At 48.3% G+C, this 14,934-nt stretch overlaps 7 protein-coding genes across 7 annotated transcripts; 5 read left to right on the top strand and 2 right to left on the bottom strand.

Annotated features, from left to right (window-relative positions):
- Window positions 1-915: 915 nt before the first annotated feature.
- On the top strand, window positions 916-1,570 carry PpBr36_11161 (uncharacterized protein; the record flags this gene model as incomplete). Its single annotated transcript, XM_029898263.1, has 3 exons — window positions 916-1,039; window positions 1,109-1,431; window positions 1,483-1,570. 2 exons carry the CDS (start codon window positions 916-918, stop codon window positions 1,300-1,302), a joined length of 318 nt encoding a protein of 105 aa, XP_029743368.1. The 3' UTR covers window positions 1,303-1,431; window positions 1,483-1,570.
- A 222-nt stretch (window positions 1,571-1,792) lies between these two features.
- On the bottom strand, window positions 1,793-3,664 carry PpBr36_11160 (uncharacterized protein; the record flags this gene model as incomplete). The annotated part of the gene is made up of 2 exons (XM_029898262.1): window positions 1,793-2,935; window positions 3,305-3,664. 2 exons carry the CDS (start codon window positions 3,662-3,664, stop codon window positions 1,793-1,795), a joined length of 1,503 nt encoding a protein of 500 aa, XP_029743369.1.
- Window positions 3,665-5,706: 2,042 nt separating this feature from the next.
- Window positions 5,707-6,801, top strand: PpBr36_11159 (uncharacterized protein; the record flags this gene model as incomplete). Its single annotated transcript, XM_029898261.1, has 3 exons — window positions 5,707-5,742; window positions 6,070-6,231; window positions 6,433-6,801. The coding sequence occupies 3 exons, from the start codon at window positions 5,707-5,709 to the stop codon at window positions 6,799-6,801; spliced, it is 567 nt and encodes a 188-aa protein (XP_029743348.1).
- Window positions 6,802-8,949: 2,148 nt separating this feature from the next.
- On the top strand, window positions 8,950-9,437 carry PpBr36_11158 (uncharacterized protein; the record flags this gene model as incomplete). The annotated part of the gene is made up of 2 exons (XM_029898260.1): window positions 8,950-9,007; window positions 9,106-9,437. 2 exons carry the CDS (start codon window positions 8,950-8,952, stop codon window positions 9,435-9,437), a joined length of 390 nt encoding a protein of 129 aa, XP_029743347.1.
- Window positions 9,033-9,527, bottom strand: PpBr36_11157 (uncharacterized protein; the record flags this gene model as incomplete). Its single annotated transcript, XM_029898259.1, has 2 exons — window positions 9,033-9,326; window positions 9,354-9,527. Coding segments are annotated over 2 exons (468 nt in total), but the record flags the coding sequence as incomplete, so codon positions are not given.
- Window positions 9,528-10,615: 1,088 nt separating this feature from the next.
- Window positions 10,616-11,960, top strand: PpBr36_11156 (uncharacterized protein; the record flags this gene model as incomplete). Its single annotated transcript, XM_029898258.1, is given in 2 exon segments — window positions 10,616-11,233; window positions 11,244-11,960. The coding sequence occupies 2 exon segments, from the start codon at window positions 10,616-10,618 to the stop codon at window positions 11,958-11,960; spliced, it is 1,335 nt and encodes a 444-aa protein (XP_029743349.1).
- Window positions 11,961-13,492: 1,532 nt separating this feature from the next.
- On the top strand, window positions 13,493-14,498 carry PpBr36_11155 (uncharacterized protein; the record flags this gene model as incomplete). The annotated part of the gene is made up of 3 exons (XM_029898257.1): window positions 13,493-13,556; window positions 13,639-13,904; window positions 14,382-14,498. 3 exons carry the CDS (start codon window positions 13,493-13,495, stop codon window positions 14,496-14,498), a joined length of 447 nt encoding a protein of 148 aa, XP_029743352.1.
- Window positions 14,499-14,934: the final 436 nt, after the last annotated feature.

Raw genomic sequence — 14,934 nt, 5'->3', positions numbered from 1 at the left:
CTCCCTGGGTAGAAAAAGGACATTACCCGTGGGAACGCTTCCCCCGCTCCGCTCCAACCAACACCAGCTCCTTTGCGTTGTCGATACCACCCGCTATTACGTAACGTACTACCGACAGCAGTCGTTTCTCTGGGCCGGTTACCCTATTGGAACTCGACAAACCCACCAGGTATCCGACTTGCCATTATTGGATGGCAGGACCTATACCCAACCAACACGTCACATCATAAAGCAGGCCAGTTGGTCAGGCCCAATAACCTGTCCGATATGAGGCACTCCATTTTCGAGGCTTGGGGCAAGAGCGTAATCTGATTTGTGGGCCTGGGGCGGTAAATTGCGGGTTTGCGTCACTGTCGCCGTTGAAGGCGTCCGGATGATGCGGATGCGGGACATGTAGCTAAAGCTTGTGAACAAAACTCTGGCGAGCCGTTGGCATCTCTCAATTGGAATTCACTTAGGTGCTGCATCTTCTTATCTCAAGCTGAGGTTGTGATCACATTATTGACGCAATTGGACGATTATACGTTTAGAGTGGGATAACACACAGGTTTTCTCATCGCGCCTTGGGTCGTGTCTCAAATGTTGAGTTTATACGGAGTCACTACCGGACCATCTCATGAAGGTAGCTATCTGTGCCAAACTCTTTTCATTATTGCGCCCAATGAAATCCTTGCCCGAGGTCAGCTGAACTGTTTTGATACCATGACTGAGTTCGAAATTAGATTGAAAGGAACCCAGCAAGCCGAGAATGCGTTCGTATTGTGGTTCTAAGCCTGTCTGATTTTGTGCAAGTTGTCAGCAGCAAGGTTGATTGGAAGGTACCCGCCAGGTGCCTAGTTTTGTGTAAGAGTCAACTGCGAATAAGAGGCAGCACGCGGGCGGAGGTGAGGGCTACTATCCTTGACCCTGATCCCCATGTCAGAGATCAATATATTAAAGTCTCTGGGAAAGTTTGTGGCCTACGATACTATGGATGTTTCCTATACGGTTGAGCCTGCCAGAGAATGGAAGAGAATGACGAGGTACAATAGCTTTATCTGTAAGTTTGGCGTCGTTGTGATATGTCTCATTATACTTGTACACTTCTGACGGTCACACCTGGACATAGTAAGCGGTGTCAAGCATTCCAGCGAGGACTTTGTCTTTGTCACGAACGAATCTTCGATTGAGCGTTTCAAGGCGAATAAATACAGAACGCTTCCAAACGGCGAGCACAAGACAGTGGACTGGGTTGCACGGATTCTGGAGATACGAGCCGGCGACAAGCAACATGTCTATGTCCGCGTTTGTTGGATGTACTGACCGGACGATCTCCCCGAATATACCACGAATTGCAACGAACATTCCAAGCGCCGGAAAAGTCATTATGGTCGATTAAAGCTGGTTGCGTCAAATCACAGTATGGCTGCCATTAAAACTACATGTCTTAGGGTGATTTTGGTAGCTGAAAAAAATCACAGCGGATATCATTATTGTAATCAGTGTATCCAGCCCCGCAAATGTGACTCAGATGGTTGAAAATAATGGCGGCCAAAAAAGGACTTTTATTGGCGACAAGCGCTTGACGTGAGGACAAATGAAATATCTGTACGCCAGCGACCCTACAAACACAGGGTTTGGAATGTCATCCACTAACATTAGGACCTTGAGGCTGCAGACCATCGAGGAAGGCGATTGTTGCGTCAGCTTGGAATAAACCTCAATGTCTTAATAGAAGCAATGGCTTTACGCCACAAGCTTCACTGTTTTGTCTCATAAACACATGACGTCTTGCTTCGGCTCTATCCTTCTTTCAGACGATTTCCTGGTGCTCTCCCCATGGCTTCCCGCATTTCTTGCAGACCACCCTCTTCTGTCGAAGGATCCTGCCCTCTGTGCTGTTATCCTCGTTGCTACACAGTAGTACAGCATTGCTTTTCGAAAACTCAGGGATTCCCATGACACGTTGCAAATGGTACGCGCGGGAGCAGAGCGCTGCACGAGCATGCTCCGCGGCTATCCTGTACACCGGCGTTCTGCCGTTGTCCTGCAACTCGCGCTGGAAACACAACTCCAGAGCTTGCATGAAATAACCAAGCTCGTTATGTTTGTCCCGCATACTCCCCAAAATGGCCTTTTCAGCCCAGCCCATGTCGACTGCGCGAGCTGTCGCCTGCACGTCATCAGCCGAGACAAAATTGCATCCGACAAGGATACCGCCGGCGAGAGTATAGACGACATGGAGCGTGCCGGGGCGCAAGTACAACAGGTCCATCGGCCTCGTCAAAAACCATATCCCGTCTTGCAGCTCCTGAACAGCTTTGTGCAGGACGAAAACTGGGTTTTTTGCGCGTTTGGCCTGCGCCTCTAAAATTGCTTTACACTTTAGTTTCGACAGTGTTTCCACATTTTTCTTAATGCCCGGCCAGATTCCCCACAGTTTAGACACCCCCGCGGCCATCAGCGCAAGGACATGGGTCCCATTATTGATGTGTACAAATGAGGGACCGATCACCAACCGTGGCGTCATGTCAGGCTTGCAAACGCCGCCAAATACATATTCGTTGGACAAGAAATCTGGCATTCGCACATCTGAAACAGGCAAAATAGCATCCACGAAAACGGTGCGAGGTTTGTCTGCCGCGGGCGCCTCGCAACAGTGGGAAAGCGCATCAACAATCTCGCAGGCGCCGCCGTCGCGTACGTCTAATTTTTCACTATGGTCGACTCCTGGCGCGAGCCGGAACGCCGCCATCGGGATGACATTTTTATTGCCGGTTCTTCGTCTGGCCGGTGCCACCAATTCATTTTTGACAGAGTCATAGGGTGGCGTCAGTGTTTCTATTTGTTGAAACACTACATGGGCACCATTGTGGATCAGCCGAGGGATGTGTGTGTCCCAACTGGATGCCAGCAAGGCCATGTTCGACTCCACGTAAAGGTCAAAAAGCCCGTGCTATCTGACTTGTGACGCTACGGTATTGCAAACAGGCAATAGATTCAGGTTCGCTTGCAGGGCGTCATACACCTCTTGTTCTTTTGGAAGCCACAGTTCGTTGAGCCATAGATCCAAGTGTGACATTTGGACCATAAGATCACCAGACCCTAACCCTGACCCCTGACCAACGACCCACCAGGGTGATACCTTTATCTACGTCGCGTCAAGCTCAGAACTTTGTTTGTTTCCTTTCTTCTGCTCAGAGTAGAATCTTCGTCGATAGGCGCCAATAGACTAGCTTCCGTGCTATGCTTACCCTGGCCGTGACACCAAGCACGTTTTTTCGACGTCAAGGTGGGGACGAGCATTGTCCATCTGTTCAAAAACCCAATTCCTACTTTTGCTATCAAGACGGATTGGGTCCTTAAATGTGTGTTTTAGGTTCGACACTTGGATCTGCCCGACTTTCTTCTGCTTTGTGCTTTTGTTCAGCTTGTAAGGCTCGCCTCCAAGGGCCAGGAAAGCCAGTATGCTGTGGCGGCAATTGCTTTTGAGCATATATTGCATGCTTTCGCGCAGTATTTTCGCCTTTGTTCTGTCAGCCTCGTTTCCCCCTGGCTTTTGCAGGCGCTGCAGATTGAGAGCGATACGATCTCTGTCCTTGCTGCTCAAACTCTTATCCGCCCTTATCCTTCGTCCGATCTTGTTGACTCGGTCGTGAACCGGCATAGGACCGTGTCGAGTCATGGTTCTAGTTTGGGTTGGCGTTGCTGTTTCGAGCAAAAAGTCGCTTTAATAATTGTTTGAGCTTGTGGATGTATTATTACTGGGCTTTACAATGCAGCCTGATCTTGAGGACGAGGTTCTGTCCGCCGTGGTCCGTGGTAGCCATTTCTAGGCAGCAAACGCGATTCACTTTTGCTCGCAAATTCATACGGTCGCAGCATTGTTTTGGTTCACGAGATGCTGTCGTGTCGCGTTTGCATTGGGATCAAAGTGGACCCGTCTTAAGGGTTAGGGCTAGGTTCAAAGTGCGATATCAAAGGTAAAGAACCAGATACTTTTTGACATTTGTAGGTTGTTTGCTATATTAGACCAGTGCTGTTACAATTGCGCAGATTGCTTCTGATGTAAATTTTCATTCTGGAAGCAGAAACTAGTCGAGATGAGAGTATCGGTCGACATAGGTAATTATACAATTGATAATGCTGCAAACAACGCCTTGCGGGCTGTTTGCTTTTGGAGGTTCTGAATTCGGAAGACGGTTGTCAAGATGTAATGTTGGGTTTTGTTACATTGATCGGGCATTTTAGAGAGCAGAAATGATGTTGGTTTTGCTGTAGAAGCAAAGCTCACGAATACCAGATCATCTGGTAGACCTAGGACATCGTCTGTCACAGCCCCAATGGTGATCGCTCCGTTCTTGCTTAGTCACGAATCCAACCGCAGCGGGAGCCATATGCCAAGATAACGATAAATAACTGACTCAATGTCAGTACCAGCTACCAGCAGTAAATGATGGCGTCAGCGTGACCGTCATTTTTAGGGAGCTGGGCTTTTGGAAAAGACCGCAAGTATTGATAGGAATAGGGGTGCCCATGAGAGCTGAGCCTTTCATATTTGAGCTCGACTACAACAATCAGCCAGAGCCTATTAACGGTAAATACGAGTGCTCGGGATTCTCTCAATGCCGACTTAGAGCTCATACTAAAACCTTAGACGCCTTCATGATGCAACTAAGGGAATCCTCAGCAAGCTTTCGAATATGCCATCAGCCTTGCAGCAACAACGTACTATTTCTGCGGATAGGTGCCACTTGCCCCAGACCAGTGTTCGTGTTTCTATTAGAATCGAATCATTTAGGGTCACATTGCACGAAAATTGAAACGACGGTTGTGATATAAGCAGCTCTCCATTTAACTACTGCAAAGACTTGTAAGTAGCCAACAAATAGAGGCAGAGATTAGAATCGTAGATCACCGGAAAAGATTAGAACCAAGCGGTGCACATATTGGTAGGCAGCCCAAGCGAGAAAGACTATCTTGGCTTCTTCTCTGAACTGAATAAAAGCCACTGACTAGGAACCATACGCCTATACTGTACTACTTGCACTCCTTGAGATTACGTCAGTTGACTTTTATCACAATCTATCTCTTTGAAGTCGAATGATCTAACGAATGCTGTCTCGTATGGGACAGAAGCATCCCAATAAACATTTTATCTGGAGGGTTTACCTTTGATTCTAAACGGCGGAAGTCAAATTTCTGATCAGCGGCTGAGGCGCTTAGGGTTTCCTTCCATGATATATGCATCAAACGAAAAGAGAAAAGTGGTACTAGAACAGCCAACCAGGCATCATGTGCATTGCGGAACTATTCTGCTGTTTGTAAGTCAAACATTTAACCAGCCATCCATAAAATCCAAAATTCCTAAGTTTGACTAATCCGCTGTGGAGATGTAATCAGCTTCCTATGCACACGCGTCCGTAACAAAGAATTCCGAATCGCAATTTTTGGATGACAATCTGAAACCTGCCCGACCTCAGTCGTCACCACAGCCACAACCGACTTTTCAGAGTGGTATGGCCTAATGCTTGGCATAACTGACAGTCAAGATTATAGAGGCCGCAAGATGTATAAGTCATTTTCGAAGTCTAAAAGCGCATTCTGACATTTGGTATAACTAACGTGGACTCTATATAAAAGTCTACCAACATAACTCGAGTTCAATGATCGAGAAAGCTACATACTAGAGCACAATATCACATTAAGCTTTGAATCATTTACGCAATGGACTGGGTGTCTAACCACGAGTTTGGCGACGAGGTATGAAACTGCCTTTTCCCAATGGCAAGATAGTCTCTCAACAACTGCATCAGGGCGAAATCGAAAGCTGCAAACCCGAGGCGAATGCGTTGGAACTTTCGCACAGAATCGTTCTTCGTGGGCTGAACATACACCAATTCCCACTCTACTTCAACGATCTAGAACTGGACATCCACTTTGATGTTCAGTGGCAGAGCAGGAACTCAGTTACGCTTGTATTCGAAACGACGGAGAATGCAGCTAAGGCATTCAGCCTTCTCTCCTCGGACGCGGTCGATATTTCTTGCATCGAACCACTTCAATTCGTCCCGGCTAAGCCCTTCTCAGGGCTACAAGTACGCTTTGCTGATTCCGATGATCGGAGATCAACTGATCGGATTCGCTGGCCCGCTGGTCGAACAAGGGACTTGTATCATCAAAGTAGGCATGATCGGTTTGAAAGAGGGCTGGTTGGTCGCGGTGGCCGGGGTCGAGGCCGAGGGGGGCATGGTAGAGGGTATGGAAGGTTCAACAGAGTTTATGACGGCTGGTGCTAGTCATCTGGCTTGCTTACACTGTTGAGCGCTGGCATGACGGCTTTGCTTCAATCCACTGATGTAATTAAGTGCGAGGCGTCTCGATTTGACCAAGAGAGTCATCACAGAAGATGTGCCGCACCAATGCACACTCACACTCCCATACAATTCTCAGATGCTTGAAAAAAATATCTACCGGCCCAGCAGATGCCCTGCCGGGCTTGCTCCAAACTCTGCCATCGCGAACCAAGCCGAATACCCGTCTCACCTGTCGGTAGAGAAATATAAGGGTCTGCGCTCGATTCCTTCGGGCCACATCATTCAGTGGCAAAACATTCTCCTGCAGCTGGCGATGCCCATCGTTGACTTCCGAAGAGAGGAGACGAGCTTGATCGTGTTACAGGCCATGTACCAGACCGGTCCCTCCAACGATGATAAATCGATGCCACTACGGCAGGCTCACTCGGTTCTTGATTGTGCCGAGTTCTGTGCCAAATTGGTGGGCCAGCTTCAGTTAGCCACAAGGCGAATAAATCAAAACTAGGAGTCCGCCTCCGCCCTGGCTATCTTTGTATCTGTGGCTACCCGAGTGCTTTTGCTTTGTAGCTGTACGCATGTCCAGATTTCTTATCTTGAGTTTCTTACTGAGGCCCGCAAAACTGCTTTTGCATGGCTGGGAAGAGTCCGAGGCAAAGAATCGTTGGCCACATCTTAAGAGTCTTGGTTCTCGGCCATGGAGTTTGCAGCTAGGGCTGAGCATTCGGTAATGAAAGACCCTGGGCTTCTCCAGGTATTGCTTGCATTTGCTCTGGTCCCCGACATGGCCGAGGTTACCCCTCCCCCTATCGACAGATTTGAATTAACGAACGGCCACCTCCTCAACGCGGGTGTCGCTCGAGATGATATCGAGGGCTTCTACCGGAGCTTTGGACGCCATTCAGAGTCAGACCTGCCAAGGCAGCGCTATGAAACTGATGAAGACTACGAGCACATGAGCGGCAGTCGTCTTATGTCGATAAGTCGCATTATGAAGAAACCTTCACTAGTGTTGAGTCTACGAATACGGCAACGGGTTGGGATACAGAGATACGCTTTAGAGGACGGTCCACGTACCGGTTTAAGAAATGTTATGGAATCTATTGGCCGGAAAGATCCAAGGTCAAACGGCCGGAGTGTGAGAAACTTTTCGATGATAGAAATGAAGAAGAAACGGAGAATTGGAAACTCATCGGCGTCAAAGGAGTGGCAATTGAATACAAGCCTAACCTTTTTCAACACCGATTTGACATGGGTTATTTCTTCAACAAGAGATACTGGTGGGAGATCACAGGCCATGCCCAGCGGATGCCATGGGCTATGAAGTGCAAATCCGGTGGCTTGATACAGTGACAAAGGAGATCAAAACAACCTGGGAGGTGCCAAGCAAAGCTTGGAGATTATTACGCGGCCGTGACAAGGCAGAAGAGGTTATGCTCAAGACAGCTAACAAAAGAGCAGAAATATCCAGAGAACTGGAGGAAAGAAACAATCTCGAAAAGAGATGGAAAAGCCCGTCTCCAGATGCTTGGGCCAGGGCCAGGGCAGGTACTGGGATGGGGACCACGTCTACAGCTATTCAGGTGAGACCCCGTCTCCGCAGACCAGGAGCAAGAGCCCGTTCATGTTTGCCGACGGGGAAAATTCACCCCAGGATCCTGCGTCTGCGCAGAAGCAGCCGCAGTATGATCAAGCACGGTCTTATCCAACCCCATCACCCGATCCTTATGACAACGCAAGACCGGAACAAAAATTTGAGGGCAATACAGTTAACTGCGGAACGATGAGTTTACATCAATATTCATTTAGTTTTAATTTTGTTTAGTTTTAAATAGATTTAGATGGTAATTATTTTCAATGTTCGCAATAGATTCCATTGCGACGGATAGACTTTTTACATCCATCTTCCGACAGTTATTCCTAGTGTCATTTTTATCCTTGGCATATGCTGCACCATTTTGACTGGTCTTGTACTCCCTGTTCACTTGACTTCTGTATAACCACAGTGGTTGATCAACTGTGCAGTCAGTAGCGTCAACCGGCTCTGTTCACTGTTTATGTCCTCCCGGGTGACGCTATTCCCAGGGCTGATGTCGCTCTTATGTAACTTATTTCTTGTTTTTCGTTCTACGCTCCTGTTTGGTGTTAATTACACAACTACCTACAAACAAAGGTCCAAACGGGGACAAGGAGACATTTGACACCGGACCCCACCATGACTACGCCCGTTTTTGCTTTTCTACCTGCAGTCTGGGCTGTAACGGGGACTGCAGAAAATGGTCCGCTTATGTGCAAGGCACTCTTGTGCAACGCACAAGCGCGTGTAACTATCTAAGTAATATCTGGGTCTCGCTCTGAACTGACGGTTCTGGCTCCCAAATCTGCCTCTTGGACGGCAACCCTCAGTCAGCTTGGCGACTCTTATTTGGGCAGATGAATATCCTTATTTTTCACGTTTGGAACTTTTTACATCATGATCTGGCTATAAATTAAATATGGTCTAGCTAGTCTACACACGAGTCCGGTCGTAGATGTTGGATCCAACCAAAAGAGTGTAATCCTCTGTCGAAAGCATGTGGCTGGTTTCACATGGTGTGAGATCAAGTGCGCAGTCATATCTGAAACACTCAGCAAAGGCTGTCTACATAACAACAAAATGCCACCAAATTCAGTGAACAGAACTTCCCATGCGTCAAGGGATAGTAGGGTAATGCGTACGTGATACTAAAGCATTATGTATCCTTCGACTCGCTGTTGGTCTTGAGGCTTGCCAAAGTCATCTACTAATAAAAAAAGCCCTATCCTGGTGTAGCCGGTGACCCGATCCTGCAAAAGAAGCCACGAAGGTACCGCCCAGGAACTGTTGCTCTGCGTGAGATCAGGCGCTATCAGAAGAGCACCAGCTTGCTCATGCGCAAGCTGCCGTTCGCCCGGCTCGTTCGTGAGGTTGCCCATAGCGTCCGTCCCGTCGATGAGGACTTCAGGTGGCAGTCCCACGCCATCCTGGCTCTGCAGGAGGCCGCTGAGGCCTATCTGGTGAAGCTGCTTGAGGACACCAACCTGTGCGCCATCCACGCCAAGCGCGTCACCATCATGCAGAAGGATATCCAGCTTGCGAGGCGGATACGGTGCGATGGGGTTTGAAGGTTTCCAGGACAGCAAGCAAGAGGATCGATGAACGACATGAGCCAGCACTGACCACGCAAAGGACCTGACCTTCGACTGAAATTTTACAATCTACATCTTGTTCTACATGGGTTTCATTCTACTGGTGCCGGTGACTCTCCACTTAGGCTCATCATTTAATCAAACCGCACCTTGGAAGAATTGAACTTGTGGTGGAATTCTTTCAGCAGCCGCACCTCATATGTACGATTTAGACCCATCAAGCAGCTACTATCGCCAGCATCATCTGCGACGTGACGCCCATTTCTGGTGAGGCCGAAGACGCGTCTCACGTTATCACTGTCTGTGGCGTTATGGGCTACATGAGCGCTACTGTCATACTGAATTCTCAAAGGAGTGTATCTTCTATGTACAGTATATTCTACAACGACACGGTTTAAGTCAGGGGCGTCTCGGGAATGTGAGAGTCCTAGCAATACAAGTATTGAATTTGATTTTGTTAGTTGAGTGAAAAGTGGCGGAAATTTTCGCAAAAGTACGATTTTTAGGTCGATATGTGCCAGTTTAGGCCAAAAACCGCGTTTTCAAAGCCTATAATGGCCGGTAGAATTGGATAGGGTAGGTGCCATTGTGCGTAAAGAGCATGGGCCAAAACGCTTGGCAATACAAGGATCGACTGTACAAACAATTCCTGCTGCACACCCTTGCAAGCGACCAAATCAATCATCAAATCGACCCAGGTACGCGACAAACGGCGCAGGGAATCAATCATCCCTGGTTGCCGGGGTGTGGGCTGTTCGTCGTTCTCAACTGGTTGCACTTGGACTTCGATTTCTGGGGCCTCAGCCTTCACGACACCTTGTGAAGCATACAAAATGCAACTTTGTGATCACAATTTTCCTCATTGTCTTTTAGTGGTTCAAGGCCTCTAGTCAATGAGCTGGTTTGCATGATTGAAAATAAAATACCATTTCCGGGTGGGGCGCAGCCTCGACCTTCCTCAACCTTCCTCAACCATCTCCTGCTTTTTACTTTCCTCCTTCATCCTGTTGCAACTGACCGGTCTAACCTTACTTCTGAATTTATGTCGCTGTTCGAGTTCAATCTCACATCAAGTTTGCAATAGGTTGTTAAGTCTGCTTTGAAACAAAGTAGATGCCGCATAGGCTTCCCAGCCCATCCAAGCATCGCCTGCAATGACCTTTCTAGTTCCAAACCGTTGCCCTTTACCCCCTTGTCTGCTATCTGAGATTGCCCCGCGGCGCTCGGAACGTACTGTTCACGCGCCAACAGCCTTACCAGAGTTGTTGACGCAATCGATAACCTCAACTCACCACGAACAAGGCCCCGCAACTAAGCTAGGAATGCAAGGGCCCTTCGTGCTGGACATTCTCAATACTGCCCCAATAGGCTACTTGATCCGGAATCTGAGTGGCCGAATGGTAGAGAACAAGGGTCTGCTGATTGGTCAACTCAGTCAGAATGATTTTGATGAGGTGGTTGACCTGATATTGCCTAAGGTTTCGTCTGGATTTCTGGACAAAGCTATGGAACAAAGGTTGAAAAGTATCGGAGACACCGACTTGAGGAACGCTCTAGGCAAGGCAAACATCAGTATCATCTGCCAACGCTGTCAAGAGCCTACTGATTCCAGTCGAAGAACAGAAGAACGGGGCGATTGCCATCGCATGCGGAGCCATGGAACGTCGAGGGAAGCTTTGGCTGCTAGTCATGGCAGCAAAACGCGTTTTAATCCCCCATTACAAACCGCGCGAGAGCAGGTAGCCTTGTACAGGTCGAATGGAATGCCAAGAGTGAGTCTAGACCCGATTTCAACCCGATAGCATCATGTTGACAATCCACCAGAATCTTTTCCACGATAATTTTAGCCCAGGCCTACATGGACGGTCCCCAGCCAAACGTGTACGTTTTTGGTCCGAATATTCCTCTTGCGGCCGGGCGACACGTCCGGGTCCCAACAGCCTCGACACTACGGCAGAAGCTAGCGCAAATCGGGCCGATGATGACCTAAAGCCCCCGTTACATACAGCCAACAGTTTAATCATCCTAGCGGACGCGGCAGCGCTTTCCGCGGAGCGCAGCGCTGGACGGAATCAGAGAGGACTTCTTTGCTCGGACAACCAGCTTTTGGATGCATCAGACAACCTCGCAATGAACAAGAACTTGGGGGCCTCAAACAAGCCCTACAAACAGAGGCCTGGTTGGACTTCTGTCAGCTACGCCATTGCAGGAATGGGCGCCGAAGCTCTTCCAGATTGGAAAGACACATTACAGAAAATAAAGAATGACTGCTACCAGCCGTACCTAGACGAGCAGAAAGATCAATTTGGTGGGGAAAAAACGGTTGTCGGGCATGCGATCGATCAAACGGCGATCTCCGAAAAGCCGCGTGTTCAGTTTCCTCAGTCTCTTTTACAGGCGCAAGAGGCCCCAAGCTTGCAGCCGGCAAAGATCAACCTTGACCGACACCCACTTGCTAGCCAGCACGTTATAGTGGGCACCAACACTCGAAATCACTAGGAGAACGAACCATGGACGGGAATCTATTGAACAAAAGATCAACTAAGCTACACAAAACCGGCTCTTATGCTTCCTTCAACGATGTGTTGGCGGATCTATTAGTGGGGAGCAGTACTGCTTGTACTGTGTTGAATTCTGATAACGATGACCCCTGCCGCTCTGACTGAACCAGAAAAGACGATGCAGCCCATTGGCTGGCGTTGCATGGATGATACTTTACGGGATGGGTTATCTTGGTTCACGTAAGCTCGAATTGGAACAATAGTCTGCCATTCAATTAAATTTTTAACCAAACGGCTCGACCAACGAACAAACTGGATTTTTTGAGTGTACCATTGCCGATCTTCTTGTTGATTGGTCCTGCTTGCGGCTGGACGTAGATCCGAAACTTGGTGCAACCGCTCCTTCAAACGTAAGCAGAAAAGTGATTTTGACGAGACCCTACCGTAGCTTGCTCATTTGGTCACAGCTCGCAATGAAACTTTCATGTTGATATAGAAACCTCTTTTTACGGGAGTTCCGCATCTGGCCGATATAGGAGTTAAGGACTTTGCTTTAGTAGCAGACACCTATAATTTAAAGTGATGTTCTGGACCATTGTTTCCAAGATGTTGCGGTAGGTGACCGGCAGATTAAGTTTTGCGGCGTCTTCTTGTTTATCAAACCCTGCCATTTTGCAAGCCCACTGACAGTTGAATGAGTTTTAGGACTGTCGTAAAATCAAAATCAAGATAGAGTATGGGGCGGTTTGTTTGTCCTTCAAGGGCTAACCACATGAATGTGAAATCCCCGCGAGAACAACGCAAGCAATGAAAACATGTTGTCTTGTATGGCAGCAAAACAGACGTCATATCGGGAAACCGGCTGATTTTGGCTCTCAGGCCTTTCATTACGAGATTTGCGATTTTAGGAAAGCTTTCGCGCCAACATAAATATCGAGCGAAAATAAACCACCAAACCCTTAGAACCTACATAAGCGCTGCAGAGAGCGACATCACTTCGCCTGTATCTATCACCTTGTGTAGTATTGAAAGGATAAGCGAAATTTCAGTCTAGTCATGCCGGTCCCTTCTTCGAATGATAGTTTTGTGCGAGCATATCGAGGCCTCCAAGTGTTTTCGAGCCCTTCGTACCGTTGCTGCTGAGCGTAAATCCGATTCAAGCAAAAAACCAATCATTATAAGTCAAGTAATCCACCAAGAAAGCGTGACTTAGCCAGCAAGTAATACTGTGTTCGGATTGGCCTATGGCAATATGGAAAAGAAATCAGAGCATGCAACATCAGACAAAGCATGGTAGAGCACATATTTCCTCGGTTTCTTGGCTCGGGGACGCCGAAGACCATCAGTTGATACGTTAGCATATAGCCGAGAGCCTTGCCAATACGGGTTGGCATGCCAGCCGAGGAGGCATTTCTACAGCTGTCACGCCCATTGGGAGACGTCTATATAATCCGGTAGCATCCCGTCCAGCAGTGTGAAAGTTTTGCCAGGACAGGTCCAGACATCACAAAACGTATCTTCAGTAAACACATGGCGTTTCCTCAGTTGCAATGGCAGCCCTGTTACAATGGGCCCGAAGGTTGTTCTTCATCCAGTATGTTAGCAAACAAAAGCCATCTCGGCATATAAACCATGGCAGCTCCTAACGTTGCACTGTTAATATGTCACAGAAACAGAACTCAACCACACCGAGCGTTCACCTTGTGCTGGTAGCGAAAGTCTAGACCAGAATCACCTTGTCAGCGACTTCAGGTTCGTTCTTGGAAGTAATGAGCCGGAGCAGGATGTTCATGAAGGCACCATCAGCTCTGAGTCAGCCGAGAGTCGGCGTAAACTCGTCTCCGAACCCTCCATCCAGACCCTCGAATGTCACACAGACACAGCTGGGCAGTCCTGGGGGCAGTCCGACCGGTTCGGGACAGCATTTTACGGAATTCCGCCAGTTCCTCGAGACCCTCCGACCGGGAGCTCCCACTTCAATCAACTGGAAAATTCAACTCTTATCCCAGCCTCATGCCACTGCTCTCCTCCGGCATTCCTTCACTACGAACAGGTTTCAGATTTCCGGCAGCTGGTCCCGAAATACAGAGAAAACTGGGTGCTCATCATCGGTGGAATGGCGGAAGCTCGGGAACAAGCCAAAAGGCTAGGCTTTAATAAGGCCTTGATATCCTCAGATCTGGCCAAGGAGTCAGCAAACGTCCACCCATTGCGGATAACAGCAAGCGTTCATGGAGCTGTTGCCCAACCGAGACTTCTGGCCGAGCGATCCGAGCCTATTTCCGCAGTTTTGATATTCGGCCAACCCCAAGACTGGAACCTAGACCTGCAGATCCTCCTAGCCCTATCAATTTCCGGGAATGGTACTGTGGGTTATGGTACGAGGGCCGGCGGCAGTATGCAAAGCCTCGGCTACCAGCAAGACTGTACGCTCAAGATATACGGTTTGGAATGCCCGATGGCACAAGACGACATGTGTGGGTTCTTGTGTGCATTACAATGCAAGTGGAAAGGATGGATGACGCATGGGCTTTGAAAGTTACTGACTGCGACTGTGCTGTAAGCAATACATCAACTTGCAGGCTGGTGCGGTCTACTTGACCTCTTCTGGGATAAAGATATACATACAGTCGACTCTATGGGTTGCTTTAAGTCTGATTTTTTCACAATATTATTGCAACTGGTTTATACATAGTTATACAATACCAAAATCAAATTGTGTTTGCTTCTGGGTAAAAATTTCGGGTGACAGATAGCATGTTGATTCTGTTACTGACGCAGGGTGTCAGGCGGCAAAAGAGCAACTTGACTCAGAAAATCGTTAAATACAGCCTCCGTGTACAGGCTCCGTGTGTCGCCAAACTGGAACATCGATATGAGTATTAATAAGGGATTACACGCGCCCCATGCACCGCAACCAAAGAGGACGCCCGTAATGCGCCAGACGGTTTCGCGCCTAACCCAAGTCACCA

This window comes from Pyricularia pennisetigena (genome assembly GCF_004337985.1).
Source record: "Pyricularia pennisetigena strain Br36 chromosome Unknown Pyricularia_pennisetigena_Br36_Scf_16, whole genome shotgun sequence".
NCBI classification, from domain to species: Eukaryota; Fungi; Ascomycota; class Sordariomycetes; order Magnaporthales; family Pyriculariaceae; genus Pyricularia; species Pyricularia pennisetigena.
This window is presented reverse-complemented; position numbering and strand designations above follow the sequence as displayed.